General features: G+C 38.7%; 1 protein-coding gene across 1 annotated transcript in view; it reads left to right on the top strand.

Annotated features, from left to right (window-relative positions):
* Positions 1 to 13597: 13597 nt before the first annotated feature.
* Positions 13598 to 20678, top strand: part of LOC107755550 (GDNF family receptor alpha-1-like) — a 32025-nt gene continuing 24944 nt past the window's right edge. Inside the window, exons 1-3 of the mRNA XM_016572419.1 lie at positions 13598 to 13875; positions 14277 to 14585; positions 14817 to 14900. Of these exons, the coding sequence (XP_016427905.1) occupies positions 13815 to 13875; positions 14277 to 14585; positions 14817 to 14900 (454 nt within the window). The 5' untranslated portion in view covers positions 13598 to 13814. The remainder of the gene's footprint in view (positions 13876 to 14276; positions 14586 to 14816; positions 14901 to 20678) is intronic.

Raw genomic sequence — 20678 nt, 5'->3', positions numbered from 1 at the left:
GGCTTGCGGCAACCACATGTGACGACCCCAGGGCTGGACTCCGCTTCGTCCACGGTGAAAGACGAACCACAGCGCGAAGTTGATGTATTTCCTCAGCGACCAGCACGGATCAGCTCTAGGCATGACGAAGTGGATATCGTCCTCTTTTGGAAGGCCAAACAAAGTAGTTTCGCTTTCACAGCGAAACACACAGCGTCTCCACGACATGGCGGTGGCGGCAACAACAATACAACAACAAGAATAAAAGTTACGCCTTCTTTCTCTGCGTGAACATTTGGGCGGTGTTATGCAAATCTTCCCACACAGTGACGTAGACATGTGGGGGCGTGTTTAAACGAGGCGTTTTAGGAGGGCGTGGACGAGTCTTAACTTTTATAAAGAATATCTCTTTGGGTTTGAGACTTTAGTCTTTGCAACTTTAGGGATCTTATCTATGCACGAACAGCTTGTAACACTCCAAAGAGAAAGGAAAATTTGAAATTGCATCATATGACCCCTTTAATGCAGTAAATACATACTGACAGATGAAAATAGGCTAAATAAGGATCATAACACAAGCATAAGTACTAAATAATGCCTATTATAACACATGAATGCAGCCTATGTATCGTAACACTGCATAATACATGTGATAATCTTATGCAGAACGAAAATTATTATCATATTTAAATAAGACAGGTTACTTGCACTTTTCTTCCGTCTTTGTGGATTTGAAGGTAAGGTAACTCAAGTTCATAGGCGGGTCTTCAGGTGGACAGTTTTGGCTGTTGGTAGCAAACTGATTGTATGTCATAGTTTTAGACCGCCAAGTTTACAAAACTAAATTTATAAGCAGATAGTTTAAAGAAAAAACAAGTTCCGATATATTTGCGCAACAGGGACGTTGTTTAATATGTCAACCAATCTCTCCAGTCTCCGGGCATTCTTTTACAGCATCAACACACTATTTGCTTCGGAAACGCGCGAAATAAGCCCACCGTGTTTGCGCGAGAGATCCGGCTTGTTAGCGCTAAGCGCGAGACTAGTGGTTGAATTAGGAATAGCATTCTGTCATCTTTTTATTTAGCCGTATGACACAATTTAAAGAGTGCTGTGCTAGTTTGGAATTTTAAACTATTTCATATAGAATTATATAGAGCTATTAAACAACTATATAATATCCTAATATAATGCATAATGTTTAGGGGGATATATTTTACCCATGATGATGCCAAATTATTCTCCCACAAATGTAAATTATTTACTAAACAAGCAAGTACACTTGCTTAAAACATACACTATATTGCCAAAAGTATTGGGACACCCCCTTCTAATGAACAGGTTTGACTACTTTAGTCATTTCCATGAGTACAAATCCTAATGTTTAAGCTATGATATTCTAAGGAATTGTGTGCTTCTAATTTTATAGCAACAGTTTGGACAGGACCCTTTTCTATTCTAGCATGACAATGCCTCTGTGTATAAGGCAAGGTTCAAAAAGAAATTATTGATTCAGTCAGTGTGGAATAACTTGACTGGTCTGCAGAAAGCAAAGTCCTAATCCCAACTGAACACCTCTGGTGTGACTTTAAATGCAGACCTTGAGCCAAAAAATCATCACCAAACACCAATGACTTGGGTACAGTCATTTTAGACACTTTTTGAACCTTGCCTTTTATACAGAGGCATTGTCAGGTTAGAATAGAAAAGGGTCCTGTCCAAACTGTTGCTATAAAATTAGAAGCACACACTCGCTAGAATATTATTATATGCTTAAACATTAAGATTTGTACTCATGGAAATTACTAGTTAAACCTGTTTATTAGAAGGGGGTGTCCCAATACTTTTGGCAATATAGTGTATCTATTTCAGATATCCTACACAATTATGTATATTGCTATGCTGGTGTCACCAATGCCCTATGCATGGGGGACCCCAAAAAAAAAAAGATTTTTACAAAGCTCATTCAAAAGCATTGACTTCAAAAACCAACTTGCAAAAAAAGTGTTTTCTATCAGACAATTTTAAATAAAGGAGAATTTGGTATGATGAGCCAGTTTGCACTTAAATTACTCTTTATGCATGGATAAATTGGACAGATGTAATACTAATATACATAATCTAGCACATCATTTATCCCATCAGCTGAAATTATAAGAAATCATCTTAAACATAGGGCCATACAAATATGACCTAGCAAAAAAAAAAAAAAAAAAAGTCCAATCCAATGAACCTTTGGTTCATCCTGGTTCAAAGACCAGGCTGTAAGTCTGAATTGAAATTACAGAGGTTAACTCATTTTTTTTCCTGAAACCATGACCCATTTAGAGGTTATAAAAGCTTTTAGAACCCATAACAGCTTCTCAACTATGCTATTTTTTCACAGTAGTTAAATTAACTTATGACCCTAATTGATTTTAAATGTCTTCTATTTTTTATTATGCCTGCGTAACGCTCTTAGAATTACCACTGTGTATGTAATTAAACTCGCATTGCCCAGAGTATCATATTCCTCTATCTGTATGTCTGCTGTAGGTTCGGTCCTTTCTTGGACTGAGAACGGCAAGACCAATGAAAACACTGGAAGCTACTCTGACAATAAATGTTTTTGACTTGCACTCAGGCCCGTAGTGGGTTTCCATGGTGATGCTCTCACCTCTCTCCCGCTGTCACAGTAAGGCTGCAGAAACAGAAGTCATTGACATGTTTTGCATAGTTACAGCTCACAGGAACACAAGCCCGCCAGTACCCAGCTAAATAGAAACGGACGAGCAGAGAGGGCATAAACCGAACGGTTTCAGCTCAAGACTAATTTAACCTCAGACATCATGCTTCAACTCCCACTCCCTGAACTTTTGCTTCTCTCTCCTCTGATCGCACACAAAGAAGGGGCGTGTTTAGGAGGATTCATCGCTCTGTTGGACACCAGCTACCTCTGTTCCTGAATCGTGACTGTAGGAGTGAGATGGAGTCCATTGGAGTTTGCATACCGTGTGAAAAAAACATACCGAGTTTACTGTAAAATCACACTTGGGTTGTGGCAACTCCCACATAGCACTGACTACTGGCTCCCTACTAAGAAGCAACGTTATTCCCTAAGCGAATGGCCCCTCAGACTGAGAGACTGAGCTGAACGGCATCGAGCTGCACAGGAGAGGGTCCTTGCATGAAAGAGCCGCCTTTGGCCGCAACATCTACTGACAGAAACGTCTGCGACTCTGACATTTGCGAGTGAAGAAGCTCCAAGTAAAACCTATTGACATGCACGCTGAACCCCTGTGGTCCGCTGTTGTCTTACAGCAGTTGGCAGGTACATACGAGTGTTTGCAGACAAAGTCGACACCCGCTTTTCCTTTTCATTATTTATTTCATTTCAAGTGCCAATCAGGCACTGGTGTATTGGCAGGTGGCAGGAGTCAGCAGGGGAGGCTGGGAAGCTCTGTGAGGTGCTTGGATGCTGGATGCATCACACAGGAATGGAAACTCAGGAGGAGTGAAAAGGGACAATTACAAATTTGGGGGGATGCTTCAGTGGGAATAATAAATTGTGAAAAATATGCTTCAAGTACACATTTCAATTTAATATTTACATGATTTAATGATGATAAAGTTGTTGTTTAACTATTCACTTGTTTGTTTTCACACACAAGGACAAAAAAAACTAAGCAAAGACTTTGGAAAGTCTTTGAGATATTTAATGAATGAATTAATTACAATTATTATTAATAATCCTCAAGTTGTTCCAAACCTGTATGAATTTCTTTCTTCTGTTGAACACAAAATATTTTTTTGAAGAATGTTGGTAACCAAACAGTTTCTGGTACCCTTTGACATTCATAGTTTTGTTTTTGTTTTTTTTGCTATGGAAATGAAGCTTTTAGCGCAAGTTCTGACTCTAATGCTGTCATTGAATTCATTTATATTAATAGGTCTGGCCAATCACTGCTTGACACCTGGAGTATATAAGCAGCACCGAACTGTTTCTTTTTCGGAGATGATGACGCTGACGTTCCCCTCCATCCTCCCCACAACCACCAAGTTGGCCCCTGTCCATCCATGGGGGTAGGCTCTGCCCCTGCCTTCGTCTTCAGGCAGGATCCACCGAATCTGCATCCCCCATGATTAGGACTAAGGACAGGGCCTATGCCAAAGAACTTTTCTATACAGTACTACTATACATGAATCTTTGCAACTCACTGCCATCTGTTATTACTTTACAGAATAAATACCAAATACCGTGCAAATGTCAAAGGGGGCAAGCAGCTGTTTGTTACCAACATTCTACAATTTTTTTAAATATATGTTCAACAGAAGAACTAAACCAACACAAGTGACAGAATTTTCATCTTTCCCTTTAACAGTGAGCCGTAATTTTGCTTTTTAATGCAATTTATACAATTACAATACAATTTAACGAATTTACTGGTTAATAGTTTAGAATGTTTTTTCTATGTTTTTAAAAAAGAAGTATCTTATGCTCAACAAGGCTGCATGTATTTAATACAAAATGCAGTAAAAAACTGTAATATTGTGAAATATTATTACAATTTAAAATAACTTTTTTTATTTTATATTGATAAATTTAATAATAATGTATTCCAGTGTAAGCTAAATTTTCAGCAGTCATTACTCCAGCCTTCAGTCTCACATAATCCTATCACATATCTACATAGATAATAATAAGAACCATTATTAATAATTGATCACCAATAACAATTGATAATAACTGAGCATCAAATCAACATATTAGAATGATTTCTGAAAGATCATGTCACACTGAAGACACTGGAGAGTAATGGCTGCTGACAATTCAGCTTTTTCATCACGGGAATAGATTACATTTTAAAATATTTGAAATTGTTATTTGAAATTTTAATAATATGTAACAATATTTCTGTTTTACTATATTTTTGACCAAATAAATTGACCAAAATAAATGCACCCTTGATGAGCATAAGAGACTTTATTCAAAAATATTAACATTAATTATTCCAAACCTTTGGAATAATATTGCCCACTTTTGTGGGCAAAAGCACACAGGTCAAGTGATGTCAAGGAAGTGTTGTGCATTTTATTTTTGGATTCCCTGAGCTGCTGAAATATTCTCTATTGAAGTCAGTCGAGGACACAAGTGTGATATAACCTTAACATTTTCACACTCTCTGAAGATTTGAGTCCACAGCATGTCAACAGAAATGACCAGGGCCTGCTGTGAAATCCCTATATTTGCACTCGCTCAAGATGGCCGCATAAAAGACCCACACCAGAAATGAGTGCATCAGCAGCTACTCTTCCGAAATCCCTCTATTTCTCCATTTGGTCGCGTTTACAGCCTCATCAAATCGACGGTTGCGGTTGTCAAGATGTAACAAGCCGCAATACCAAGCCACCCCTCGATGCTATGGAAGGCAGAGTAGGACAAAGACAGATCTGCCTTCACTTGCCCTTGCATGTCACATTATATGTGCAATCATGTCAGAGGTAATTAGCCATGTGGGAGGAATACAAATCAGAGTATTAAGGGTACCTGGGGTGGGCACAACAATCAGTCGAGTGTAGTATTCTAACTTCGGTTTAAAACAAACTTGAATACACATTGTACCTCAGTGGGCGCTGTCACTTCCAACTTTCAACTTAATTACTGCAGGAACATAACCAACAACATTGTTAGAGTAACACAAACTTATTAATAGAAAACGACTACCAGTCAGTCTTGAAACAAGTTGTTATTAATGGGGCCGTTCCTCCAAGGGATTTCAGATTTCCCCTTTATTGTTCACGCAGCCTGGAGCAGAATAACTTGTAGAGGATAAGGAGGCAATTAAAACACGCAGTGTCAATCAACAGTTGTTCTAGAAAGTGGGACAGAAATGTCAGTGATAAATAATTAGAATGTTGCCAAAAAATCTTCACAGACTCTCTCTGTCAGTGTAACCCCTCTCCCCCGGCTCCTCACCTCCACACCTCGTTCTCGCTCCGAGTGGGTCTCCGGCATGGGAGGTGGACGCACTAACAAGGAGGCTAAAGACTGCAGCCACTAGCGTCAGTCGCTAGTGCGTCTCTTGAGATCAGGGGAGTGAGGTTTTACCTGCACAGCACCTACCGCTGGCCTCCGTTACACTCACTCCCCAAACCTCACTCCCATCCGGGTCACGGCACCAATGTAACCCCTCTCCCCCGGGTCCTCACCGCCACACCTCGTTCTCGCTCCGAGTGGGTCTCGAACCCGGGTCTCCGGCATGGGAGGCGGACGCACTAACAAGGAGGCTAAAGACTGCAGCCACTAGCGTCAGTTGCTAGTGCGTCTCTTGAGATCAGTAGCAGTTTGCATTACATGCATTTGTGTCACTTTCCAAGAAAACAAGGGCAACGCCGTCCAGTGACCACTCATGGCTATGTAGAGCTCGTGAAGCCTGGGGATATCTCTTAACGGTGCACTATCCCAGTTTAGCTAGACCCGGTCTAGATTGCACACAGCACATTTTTCAATGGCCCAATGAGCAAAATACTTATGTTAGGATGGATGTTTACTGACCTTTGCGGTGCCTTTAACTCCTCTACACAAGTGTGATATAACCTTAACATTTTCACACTCTCTGAAGATTTGAGTCCACAGCATGTCAACAGAAATGACCAGGGCCTGCTGTGAAATCCCTATATTTGCACTCGCTCAAGATGGCCGCATAAAAGACCCACACCAGAAATGAGTGCATCAGCAGCTACTCTTCCGAAATCCCTCTATTTCTCCATTTGGTCGCGTTTACAGCCTCATCAAATCGACGGTTGCGGTTGTCGAGATGTAACAAGCCGCAATACCAAGCCACCCCTCGATGCTATGGAAGGCAGAGTAGGACAAAGACAGATCTGCCTTCACTTGCCCTTGCATGTCACATTATATGTGCAATCATGTCAGAGGTAATTAGCCATGTGGGAGGAATACAAATCAGAGTATTAAGGGTACCTGGGGTGGGCACAACAATCAGTCGAGTGTAGTATTCTAACTTCGGTTTAAAACAAACTTGAATAAACATTGTACCTCAGTGGGCGCTGTCACTTCCAACTTTCAACTTAATTACTGCAGGAACATAACCAACAACATTGTTAGAGTAACACAAACTTATTAATAGAAAACGACTACCAGTCAGTCTTGAAACAAGTTGTTACCGTTCCTCCCGTTCCTCCAAGGGATTTCAGATTTCCCCTTTATTGTTCACGCAGCCTGGAGCAGAATAAGATAAGGAGGATAAGGAGGCAATTAAAACACGCAGTGTCAATCAACAGTTGTTCTAGAAAGTGGGACAGAAATGTCAGTGATAAATAATTAGAATGTTGCCAAAAAATCTTAACAGTCTCTCTGTTCACACCTCGTTCTTGTTCCGAGTGGGTCTCCGGCATGGGAGGCGGACGCACTAACAAGGGGGCTAAAGACTGCAGCCTCTAGCGCGTCTCTTGAGATCAGGGGAGTGAGGTTTTACCTGCACAGCACCTACCGCTGGCCTCCGTTACACTCACTCCCCAAACCTCACTCCCATCCGGGTCACGGCACCAATGTAACCCCTCCCCCCCGGGTCCTCCCCGCCACCCCTCGTTCTCGCTCCGAGTGGGTCTCGAACCCGGGTCTCCGGCATGGGAGGCGGACGCACTAACAAGGAGGCTAAAGACTGCAGCCACTAGCGTCAGTTGCTAGTGCGTCTCTTGAGATCAGTAGCAGTTTGCATTACATGCATTTGTGTCACTTTCCAAGAAAACAAGGGCAACGCCGTCCAGTGACCACTCATGGCTATGTAGAGCTCGTGAAGCCTGGGGATATCTCTTAACGGTGCACTATCCCAGTTTAGCTAGACCCGGTCTAGATTGCACACAGCACATTTTTCAATGGCCCAATGAGCAAAATACTTATGTTAGGATGGATGTTTACTGACCTTTGCGGTGCCTTTAACTCCTCTTAAAGCTGGTTTCAAAACTCAGGGCTCGTGCCACTCGAGCTGTAACTTAATCCTGGATTTTGTCCTGAATGAAAGCACAAGCAATAAAACTAGACAGAGAAATCGCATTTTCACAGACGCCTCAGGCTGTATGACCTGCTCACAAACTGCCCTAAAAAAATAAATAAAAAGAGAGAGAGAGAGAGAAAGAAAGAAAGTGTCATGGTATTACTGTGTTTTTTAGACATGGTACAAAAATAATCCTATGTTTTGGACATGCACCTTTATTCTTTATCAAGTACCACACAACCCAGTGCGAATAAAATGTTATACTGTATGGATATAATAGTTAAGCACCATGGTACCACCATGATAATCAGTGTATTATCTATAAATCATGTAACAACACCACAACTACTGGAGAAATTAATGTAACTGTGAAAAATATTAATACATGTTTTAGTTCACATTATTTTCTACATATAGTATTCTGTTTTTCTAATATACCTATTCAATTAATTCCATTGAAATACAAATGGCTAACCTTCTGAGCACTGACTAATGACTACTGAAAGTGTGCTCCAAATGTGGAATAAATATGGGCATCTTCAGAATGGTGCACAGACAGCAAATGTCTTTGCAGAGTTTAGTTTGCTACGTCATGCGTGATATATGACAAACTGTACAATATTGCCATCTACTGGCAAGCTGTTTAAACATCCCACCACTGTATAAAAATATTTTTATTTGAATTTGTATTTATTTATTTACATATTTATTTGAATAGACCGGGTTGTATTTATTCTACAGCAGTAAGATCATTTCATAGATTTACACTTATTTACCTATTTTAATTAGTTATTTTTATATTTATTTTTTGTCCACACTCAATGTTGTGTTGTTGTAATGTTAAACCACTAGAGGGAGCGCGATTCCAATTTTCTGTGGGAAACGTTGGAATTTAGCCTAATCAAACTGTGATTGTGGGTAATACAGTAGTTAATTAGTTCTGATAAGTAAGCAGAAATACAAATAGATTTCTGCACATTTTCAGCTTCTGGCACTATTATATGCCATCTTCCATTAGTTTTGTATCAGCTGTTTCTTCAATGAAAAAGAGAAGACAGCAATCCAATTAAGCTTGTTCATTTGCAATACATACAGTGCCTGCTGAAAGGCACATTGTGTTGCAAAGTCTAACAAATTGAAACTTCATATTTAAAGTGTTAATTAATCATATTAGATCTGTTCTACTGTCATGAATGCCAGAATGTGAACTTGAGATGAAATTGTTAGGAGATGAAAGTTGCACTCTCAGGAAAAAAAGGTACAAAACGGTCACCGTCACTGTCAAAAGATACTAATATGTACAGTTTATGTACTAATATGTAGCCTACTTTTAAAGTACTAGGCCTTATATGTCACTTAAAGTTGCTAATACATACTATTTGGGGGATGCAAAAAATGTACCTGTTAGCCCACCTCAGTTTCAGCTTAGTATGTTTTTCCTGAGTAATAAATACTGCCAATACTTAAGCACTGTAAAATCTATTGGGGTGGGGGGGAATCCAGACACTACTAAGATCAGGACATCCTATCAAATTGAGCAAGCCGACAAGAGGGACAATTGTCAAAGAAATTAGCAGCAGGCCAAAATGAGTGGGAAAATCTGTCCAGAAATCAACAACCTCATCAGCACTTCACTTGCTCACCCACTTAAAGAGAGTGAATTGAAGGAAGCCACTTGTGAGAAATGTCAGTATGCCCAGAGTTTGTAAATGAGACGTCTAGTTCTTTAATTTGGTCAGTGTTCAATTTGTAGAGGAATACGCTTGAATAAAATGTGGTGAATGTTATTAAACAAGAAATCATTTGAATGGTTTTTGAACAGGAACTTTGCCTATAATGAATACCTGACTGGTCGAAACATTGCACTGTTTGGTAAATACATTTTGGAGCTGTAGTTTCAATGTGTAGACATTTACATTACATTTACATTTAGCAGACGCTTTTATCCAAAGTGACTTACAAATGAGGAGATGTGTTTTTAGCCGATTCTTGAAGATGGCTAAGGACTCAGCTGCTCGGATTGAGTTGGGCAGGTCGTTCCACCAGGAGGGAACATTTAATGTAAAAGTCTGTGAAAGTGATTTTGTGCTTCTTTGGGATGGCACAATTAAGCAAGGTTCACTTGCAGAACGCAAGCTTCTAAAGGACACATACGTCTGAAGTAATGAATTTAGGTAAAGAGGTGCAGAGCCAGTGGTGGTTTTGTAGGCAAACGTTAATGCCTTGAATTTTATGTGAGCAGCTTATTTGTAGCCAGTGAGCTTGAAAAAGGAGTTGTGAAGCATGTTCCGAAAGAAAGGGCCTCATCTTCCTGATGTTTAATAAAGCAAATCTGCAGGACCGGGTAGTTTTATCAATGTGGTCTGAGAAAGTCAGCTGATCATTAATCATTAGACATGTTCATTAACAGGAACAAAATGCAAAAAAAAAAAAAAAACTCAAAAGAGGTTATACTTTCTGAACATCGCTGTAGCTCCTTCTCTGGTCATTTTCAGTCTGTTTTGATCAACTGTGTGCTCTGAATCAAACCCGCCACAGTGATCTCTGCAGTTTCCAAAGGCCTTCAAGAAGTCTATTAGCTGGCAGACTGAAACTGAGGCAATTTTCTTTTCTTTGATCAAGTAATCAAAAGGAACCATCAAAGTTGGCAATTACTGTTCCTGAAACGTGACTTAATTACATCCTATAGCTGTTCAAAGACAAATGTTCTTACAGAACACATTTGCCATCTGAAGGGGAGAATTAATGTCATTTCTTTTCTCTACTAATTAATATATAATGAGGATCAACCATGTAATGGCATCTACATGGACCGGATGCGCTTACACACCAATATAGCTTTTGCAACGAGCAATCAATTAGCTGTACGGACGACATGGATCAAATTACTCTCAATCGATTGCCCCAGAATATTGCTTACCCTCATACTGTGTGTGTGTTTCTAAGTGTGATGAATGAGAGCCATTCTTAAGAATTATTTTGGGGGTTGAGTTTTACAGCTATCCCTATTCTTACCCTCTCAAACCAATGAGGGTTAAGATTTGTGGGGTAGAAACAGAACAAACCTCTCCCCCTCTGAATGGCTGAAAAGGCCACAGAGAATATACAGACTTCCTGCCACAAATCTCTCATTGATTTTCCTTTTAACACTATCTAAATGGAGATGCGCTGCAGCACTCTGTTTGATGAGACTGTTTTTATATGTGAATACACAAAAGCATACGCACAGTGCTTATACACAAACAAACATGCCCTCTGCTATCCACGCATATAAAATAACTACAATCAATGATCAAGCTACACATCAAGTGTTTTTACTTTAGCATGAAAACTAATGTATAAATGTATGTAACCTGTGCTCTTCACATGAGCACATACATTGAAATCTTAATAAGCACCTTGATGTAGAGACCTTACGCTATGCTTACATTACAAAATCATTTTATATTACAGTAATCTCTCATATAAACCCAGTTGACATTTTTTGTTGCTAGAATGTTTTTGGTATGTTTGTTTATAAAAAATAAAAAGTAAAAATAAACATTAGAGTATGTTGTGCATAACCTTCCAGTAATGTTCTGAGAACATTAGTTTATGGTTTTTAAAAATGAATCTTTAAAAGAACATTCCAATTGTGAAACTGGAACAATTGTAATAAATAAATGTAGATAAAACAAAGATTACTGGAGTATAGTTTACACATAGAAGTCTTTCTATTTTAAAATGTCATCTTGTCATTTCTTTGTAATTATTATTATCATTTTTTACATTTACTAGCAATTTCTGAGTGAAACTTTCTACACCAAATTTGTCTCAGTGTAGAACATTAGGAATTGGCTTTCAAAAAAACCAAAGGTTAGACTTAGGTTAGTGGATTTTTCTGTTTGCTCTGCTGGGGATTTACTTTTAGTTCCCAATTATTTACAAAGCTGGGGTGTAGCATTAACAAATACATAATTCATAATTCTCACAAGTTTGTCAATGTAATATATTAATTAATGCAATGGAATGTAAAAGAATCATCAATTAGAGTCAGCAAAATCCATTCAGGAAATGTTTTAGCTACATGTTTTCTGTCTTTCGGATGGATTTATCATCAGCTCTCAAACAAAGTTAATTGTCTGCAAAAGTATGGCTGGATCAATGGGGCGTCATTTGTGTGATGCTGTTATTCACATTATCCATCGGTATCCGGCAATGTCTTTGATTAACTGACAATAAGTCCAGCAGGCCTCATTTCCTAGATGGTTAGTCTTTCGTACACAACCTAAAGGTGAGTATTGATCATGTATTGAGTTTCTAATCAAGTTCAGTATGCCTATGCAACCTTATTAGTCTGACCGGTTTATCATGTCAAGCAATTGCTAGCTAATGATTTTGGTTTTGTGTAATTAATTCTTCATGTTGCTGAAATTTTCATTTAAGGGAGGACATTGACCTTGGTTTGATTTCAGTGCAATGAAGCTTGTTAACAAGTGAAGAGCAATCAGTATACGATATACTCAAAGGAAACATGATTGGATCAACATTTATGGATCAATCAGAGAAATAAAAGAAACGGGAGTACAAGACACTGCATGAAGACACAATGGCAACATGGCAGATGTATGTCTGGGAATGTGTTTTGATTCATACATTACAGTATGTTACGTGATTTCGTTATTTAGTCCATTTTGATACATTTTATACATAAGATATGATTCTTGTTCTTATTTTTTTTCTATATGCAACTGATAACCAGTGAAAATGTATTCAAGCTTCTACTGCATTGATTTGAAAGGGCAACTGTCATACTATTCTTCAGTAAACAGGTGGCGCTCATGCTCTGAATTCGTCCATACAATCAAGTAAGAAATACAAGTTCATAAAAGTTTTTTTTTGATTATACGTGAAGCTTAAGTGAAGACAATTTAGATTACAAGCTAAGACTGGTTAGAGTGTGTTAAACATTTAACTCATTTTTAAGTCGCTTTGGATAAAAGCGTCTGCTAAATGACTAAATGTAAATGTAAACAGACGCATTCACCTGAGGTAACCTCAACTAGTAGTGTCAATCTGGAAACAACAGCACAAAAACCATAAATATTATTTATCACGTTATTATAGATTTACACATTAAAAAACGCTCACAAAATGTGTAGTATTTCGTTTACAACGTCATATAAGTCAAATAATAATAAAAAAAATTTATAAAAAAATACTTCGACAGTGAAAAATTCGCACAGAGTGTCAGATAGCTATGGATCGCAAAGTGGATTCCATTTATGCTTGGACAGTCTTTGGAAAAGTCTTATTAAGTAAAGTGCTTAATGGTGCCTAATCAGCGAATATTCACTGTCCAACTGAGCCAAAAGGGCCGACCTTCTCCAGAGATCCAGGCACATGCGCAGTATCTTCACACTTAGTGCGCGTACTTCGACCGTACATGCATATTGTCGGGCAACTGAGCGCGCGACAGCACACCGCTGACAGTTGATGTGGACTGATATGAACTTTAAATAATTTTGGAATTTTCTTTTATTCGTGTTCATATACATTTTTAAGACAAACCGATGTTTTGAACGATTGCTGAAGATATGATAAAGAGATATCAAAAGGTTAAATATAACCCAATGTCGCGATATTAGTGTTTTTATCGCAATATCGGAACTCTCAGTATTGGTTTTTATTCTGTTCTCGTGGGGTGTGTCCCTCAGAGCAGCACTGAGCGCTTGTTGGAGTCTGTCCGGATGTGTATATGATGTCTGATCACTTGTTCCTCACCAGTGCGCTGCAGGCGCGCAATGGATTTATTGTGGGAATTGTTATATATCGTATTTAACCAGTTTCTCTGCTCTCTGAATGGATCTGAATAAAGCAACGATGATATTCGCAACTTTTTGGATAATGTTGCCTGTCCTTGGTAAGTTGCGATGCATGTGTTCTAGTGTTTGTTTGCGCGTTACATCTGTAACACCTAACTTACAATAGACAAATAGCCTACTGTAATTCAGAAACGTACATAGCCTGTTTTTTAATTATTATTTTTATGATTGTTAATATTATTTATTATTAATTCTCAGTCCTAATCATTACTTGATACATTTTATAAATTTCAGGGATTAATAGGAAATAAAAACATTTTTAAATGTTTTGTCTTTTATCATACCTATAAGTTGTCTCTATTTGTTTGAATTGGGTCCACTAAAGTAACTAGGTAAGTGCTATCACCTTAATTATGAACATTAGAAAATCGTGGTAACAATGTGCCAGACATTCTGTTTTATTCATTCACATCTGTAACTTTGTATTTTCCCTGCACAGATTTAATGCACTTCTCAAAGGCAGATGCGATCTCACAGTCTCGGTCGGTTCGGCTGGACTGCGTTAGGGCTCATGAACAGTGTTTGGCGAAGTACGGCTGCAGCACTAAGTACCGAACCATGAGACAGTGCGTGGCCGGGAGAGCCGGTAACTTCAGCATGCTGGCTGAACCCGAGGCGCAGGACGAGTGCAGGAGCGCCATAGAGTCCATGAAGCAAAGTCCTCTGTACGACTGCAAGTGTAGGAGAGGAATGAAGAAAGAGAAAAACTGTCTGCGCATCTTCTGGAGTATATACCAAAGTTTACAGGGTGAGCAGATCCAGGATCAACAGAATCCAATATGAGAAATTATCACGCTTTGTAGACAACTTTAAGTCTTGGAAATGCAGTAGAAATCATTCAGAGCTTTAATAACCCAAATCAAAAGTTCAAAAGTGCTGGTTCTAAGAAATATACATGTAAACAGTTTGGGTTCTTCATGCTAAATTACTATTTCTACTACACTATCTTATTGGTACTTTGCTGGTGTTTATCTTCCAGCCAACGACTTGCTAGAGGACTCACCATATGAGCCAGTAAACAGCCGTTTGTCTGATATTTTTCGTCTGGCTCCAATAATATCAGGTAAGTCTGACGATAATTTATCTCCACCTCACAATTATCACACTGAGTACAAATCATTTGCCAGCTTTTTGTTTTGTCTGTATGCTTAATGTGCATAATATGTCTTAGGTATATGTGTATGTCCTCTTTCCCTGCCTTGTTCTTGAGATATGCTCATTTGGCTATGGATAAAAGTGTCTGCCGAATGAATGAATTTAAATTTAAATGTCTGGTGGCATATGTTATGAATGGCCTGCCTGCATCAGTCATTTATGAAAGCGTGCTTTGTAATGGATTTTAGAGATTTGAGTGAACAGGTTTCAGTGATGTCCTTGGAAAAGAAAAAAAATTCCTATAGAGGACTAACAGAACAAGTGCTGCTTGACGGCGACGGTTTAGTCGTGCCCTGTAGATGGCGCTGTTCCTTCCCTGTTCAGCTACTGTGAGGTCTGCTAGTGTTGAAGATACCACTGACTGAATCTCTCAATCTAAGTTGTGCTTGACTGTGGAAGTTCTGCAGTAAATCTCCATGGTGACAGACATGCAGTAGCTCTGTTCCAAAATCTAGTGAGTTGCCTCGCTGCCAACTGTATATATATACAATAGTTCTTTTTGGTCCTCAAATCTGATTGGCTGATAAGAGTGTTGAAATCAGAGTCCCAACGGAACTCCAACAACCATTTCACCGTTTGTATCATTGTATATTGCTCATATAAACTGAATATCTTAGAAGGCATCATAATTAAGTTTTAAAAAACTACCTTTTTGAAAAGCATTTGATGCAGCCCTATAGGTTTTGATCAGAAAACAAGTGTCTGTGGTTTTGTTTGCATTAGGTTTGGATTCATTATGCATATACTGTAGGTCCATAAGGAACATGTGGGCATTACATGAAAGTACATGCAAGACACCCTCCCCTTACATTCCCCCTCGCTCCACTTCAAATCAATAAAGCCATAGAAGAGACACAGCTTCTGAGATTGCAGCCTTGTTCTTTCCTGAAGTGTTAATCAATACGGTCAAGGATTCAGAATGTACAAAAAAGCTTAAAAGCTTAAATATACCAGCTGTTAATTCTTTAATCATCAGTCTGGTGCTATTAGAGCATTATTATGAAATGAACATCACAGGCTTGCTGTTGTATTGCTGTGCTTCTGTGCATTTGTGTATCTAACAGCCAGCTACAGGTGTTGTACATCACCAGAAAGAGAGAGACATTCATTTGAATTATTTTCATATTTGGATGCAACGCAATTGAATATTAATCTCACAGCGAACCTCTTTACTTATTCCATACATATCTAGAGCAAAAAATAGTGGGAAAAGGTGCAACGGTTTTGGCATGTTCCAGCAACCCCTAGTAATAATTCACAGCTGGGCTTTACAGGACTGAGCAGGATGTTTATGGCCGCTGCCAGTGCAGCTTCAATAAAAACTGATTTGGTTGAGAGACCCAGAGCTGCTGGGCCAGATCTCTACATGGCCCAGATGGAGAGATGTCCCGTTCTTGAGGTGGTGCAGTGTCAGGGTTATACAGGTTCGAAGAAACTGTTGAAAACCCTTTATATCAAAATGATGAACTGCATCAACCAAGACTAGCAGCAAACCCATTGTTTAACACAATAGTTTGGAGAGAGAAAGAGATAGGAAGTAACTTGAGCAGTGGCTAATATGCCAAAAAACCTTTGGTTGGTTAGTGTTCATTGTGTGTCCTGTCCATAAAGTGCTTTTATATTTACTGTCATTAACCACAGAATCAGCCCACACACAGGACCCCAATAATAACTGACCCTAATCTCTTATTCTCAGTGGGACATCTCTATACAACACCTTGTGTGGGTGTTTTCAGGCTGTTCACAGCAGAAATGGATACTCAAGTCTGAGGCTCGTTCACACAGTGCCAACAAGCACCAAATTCCAATGGTTGTTAGTAGGGCTGGGCGATATAGCTAAAAAATTGATCAACGATTAAGACTGGCTATAAAAAACGTGCATTACGTCTAAATTAACTCATATAAATCAAATATAATTTCGTAAATTGCATAAACAATTATGAACAAAACAGCATCATGTATTTATGCATTGCTTAATACAAAGAGCAAGAGCGCCATTCACACAGACTGCATTAAAAAACATATGAGACACAGTGAAAGGGAATAAACCTCCACAAGTTCGTGACATGTTTTCTAAATTTTAAACTGTTTTAACTTTGCATGGCTGTCTACATCTCTTGTGTGAGACGCAAGTGCAGCAGTCATATTTGTCCGTGTAAAAATGCGCTGAATATGCGTTCTGTGTGAATAGCTTGGTTTTGGTTTACACCTAATCAAGATCTTCTCAGCATTGAGCTTCTATATTTCTCTAATATTGTGAATGCATAACACAGGGCTAGACTAACAAAACATTAAAATGCAACAACGTCACTTACATCATTATCACAGCATCTTGTGCGCCACTGATGACGCTCACTCGCACTCCAAACATTCAAATGCAAATGTTTATTTTAAATTCGACTAATATTATTATTTTTTATTCACAATCTCTAGCAAAAATACAAACGTATTGTCCGCACACTGATATAACTGCTCCATAAAAATAATTTATTGCGGCAACGTTTCGACCATCAGGTCTTCGTCAGTTAGAAGTTATTCGTTATTCACAATCTCCTCATCACAGGCACAGCACTCAATTCAGCATGTGTTCGTGTTTGTGTGTGCTGTCTGCGTCACTAGCACATGCCTATATTGTGCACTATATCGAACATTTTTTATATCGTTATCGAAGAAGGTGTACCGTCGATAAATATCGATACCGTTTTATCGCCCAGGCCTAGTTGTTAGGTATTTTTGGATCAGTGTATTAACCCTGTTGGCGATTGATGGGCTGTGTGAGCATTGCAGTTATATTTACAAACTATAAATATATCAGTCAACTTCAGTCAATAAACTGTTCTCAGACTTGACTTGGACTCATAAAAACCGACTTGAATCTTGACTTGGTAAGTGATTACAGTATATTTACATTTAGTCATGTAGCAGATGTTTTTATTCAAAGTAACTTACAAATCAGAAACGTCACGAGCAATTTGTGCTAACTATAATTTATATATATTTTTCAATTACACTAAAAACTATAACTATAACACTATAAACTATAGGCTATTGAAAATTGAATTAGACCAGTAGGCATTCATACTGTGAGATACAATTAGGCCTATATGTATGAAACTGAAGAGGAACATAAAACTATGGCTGTCAATAGAGTAAAATAACTGATTAATTTCTGACCATTCTTTAGAAAGCTAAATTATTCATTTCTTTCTTTACAACATAAGTTGTTAATAAAACAAAGATTAAGGAGTATGTTTTACAAGAAAATACTATTTCAGACATGTTTAATTCAGTTTGTTATTTGCTGTTTCTTTGTAATTGTTGGTGAAATTAGCCATTTTTAAGTGAAAATTAGTTTTTACGCCAAATTTGTTTCAGTGGCTTACTATTTTTTGATGAACTTCCCAGTTTGTAAACCCATGCTTTAGAAAACACTTGAATCTAAAGTGCCTTACAAATAAGGAACATCACAAGCAATTTCTAATAACTTGTTTTTAGTTTTAATGGAAATGTCACTTAAACTTGTGACAAGCGACTTGAAGAGACTCTATGGCAGAGACTTGTGAACTTGTCTGGTGCACAGCATTGAAACACAGTACTGAATATCCTTGAGGGAAACATGAGGCCAAGCAAAGAGACGAAACATAGTCAACAAGGTATCTGCTTTCTCGAAATCCTTTCATGGTCCTGACTAACAGAAATGCCTGCTCATCTAATTGTAGGTGTCCTGGGCTCTAATGCAAAAACGCCAGTGTTTCAGTAAATGTGTTCAGGTTACACTTCCTGTCAGAAACATAACTGAGATCAATATGAATGGCCACATTAAGCAGCTAATAATTGCTGAGCAAGACAATTCACCCTCCAACTTAGCATTTTAAACTTTAACAAACTTACTATTCTCCATAAAGGTGCATCACTGAGGTAATAGCAGTCAAAACAGATCGAATAATCACATACGTTTTATGTCATGTTTATGAGAAGCTGGGTTGCGGACTTGATGCCTCTTAGATGACTCAGTTTGATGGGTATTGTTGGAACTGCAGAATCTTTGTTCAGGATGTGTCTGTGTGCAATCTGCTGTATAGGCACTTTCTGTCCTCATTATTTGATGGCACACCCTCCAGCTCTACATAGCTTTGTGGGTTTGGGGCTTTAGTAGCAGATCCTCTTCAGCCATGAGATCACAAAAAAAAAGGGAGGGGGAAGATCAGCCTTGTGAAAGATGAAAGACATGCCCTGTTTAGTGAAAAAGTAGCCAAAAGGGTTGGGCAGAATTGAATTGTACTGAATTGTACAATGGTTGCCAGTAGGCAGGCAACTTGATGGGATGCTTAAAGCTTATTAGGTTTTCCACAGTTAAAGGGACTGTGATCATTTACCCAAAAATGAACACTCTGTCATCATTTACTCACCTTTATGTCATTCCAAACCTGTATGACTTTATTTCTTCTGAGGAGCATTGCTTTTGTGCATTCAATGAAGCAATAAGGTTTGGAACAACATGAGTAAATGATGACAGAATTGTCATTTTTGGGTTTCTTTATATGTCTAAAACATTAATGGCCTTACTGTAGGTCATATGGCACTTTCTTTGTCTTTCAGTGCTATGGCAAAAGAAACATGTTTATTGTGTCATTAATCATGAGTAGGGGTGGAACGGTTTGTGGAAAAAAATCGAACCGTACGGTTCTCCACACACGGTTCGGCACGCGCTAGGACCGCGGTTCAACTTAAATCTGACAACGCATCTGTAATATGGTTTCTTATAAATAACACATAAAAAAAACAGGGTTCGACTAATGTATGTTTCTGAATTGAAAATATATTTACAGTATTTTTTTTTGTGATTACGTTATAGCGTTATATATAGAGCTACTGTTTTTACCTAATAGGGATGTAACGATTACCGGTTTGACGATAAATCGTGATAAAATACCCCACGGTTAGTATTACCGTTTCATATTTTAATTATCACTATAACCGTATTCGATTACTGAGATTTGAACAACTGAGGATAAATAAATACTGTCCAGCACAGGGCTCCAGTGTGCGACCAAATGGGCGCATTTTGCGATAATTTTTTCTGCCGGTGCGACTAAATTTTGTGTGCGGTCGCGCTGGCGCGACCACCGCATTGTTTAACTCATAAGCGTTGCATTTCTGTTGCATGTGAGAAACATCAAACGGCAAACAAAACTGAAAGCATAACGAAACCGTGCGGCTAGTTTGAGCTGCGCAGCTCTTCGAGTGTAGAGCCTGGTTTATACTTGCCGCGTCAGGAGTGCGAAGCGACCTGAACAGCACACGTTGATATCTGTGTTTAAACTAAACTCATTTAAGCTTTGCCAGTTTAAACATTTAAGAGCCAGAGTACGCGAGCTCGCGCGCAGTGAGAAGATTTGTGCGTGCGCTCATCCGAAGCGCGCAATCCTGTGTCTCAGAACGCGCGCAAATATTAAGCTCTCTCTGACGTAGGGATGTAGCGATTACCGGTTTGACGATAAATCGTGATAAAACACCACACGGTTAGTATTACCGTTTCATATTTTAATTATCACTATAACCGTATTCGATTACTGAGATTTGAACAACTGAGGATAAATAAATACTGTCCAGCACAGGGCTCCAGTGTGCGACCAAATGGGCGCATTTTGCGATAATTTTTTCTGCCGGTGCGACTAAATTTTGT

Source organism: Sinocyclocheilus rhinocerous, unplaced genomic scaffold, assembly GCF_001515625.1.
Source record: "Sinocyclocheilus rhinocerous isolate Xijiao unplaced genomic scaffold, SAMN03320098_v1.1 scaffold140, whole genome shotgun sequence".
Classification (NCBI taxonomy): domain Eukaryota; kingdom Metazoa; phylum Chordata; class Actinopteri; order Cypriniformes; family Cyprinidae; genus Sinocyclocheilus; species Sinocyclocheilus rhinocerous.
The sequence above is the reverse complement of the archived record's forward strand: the minus strand, read 5'-3'. Positions and strand labels throughout refer to the sequence as shown.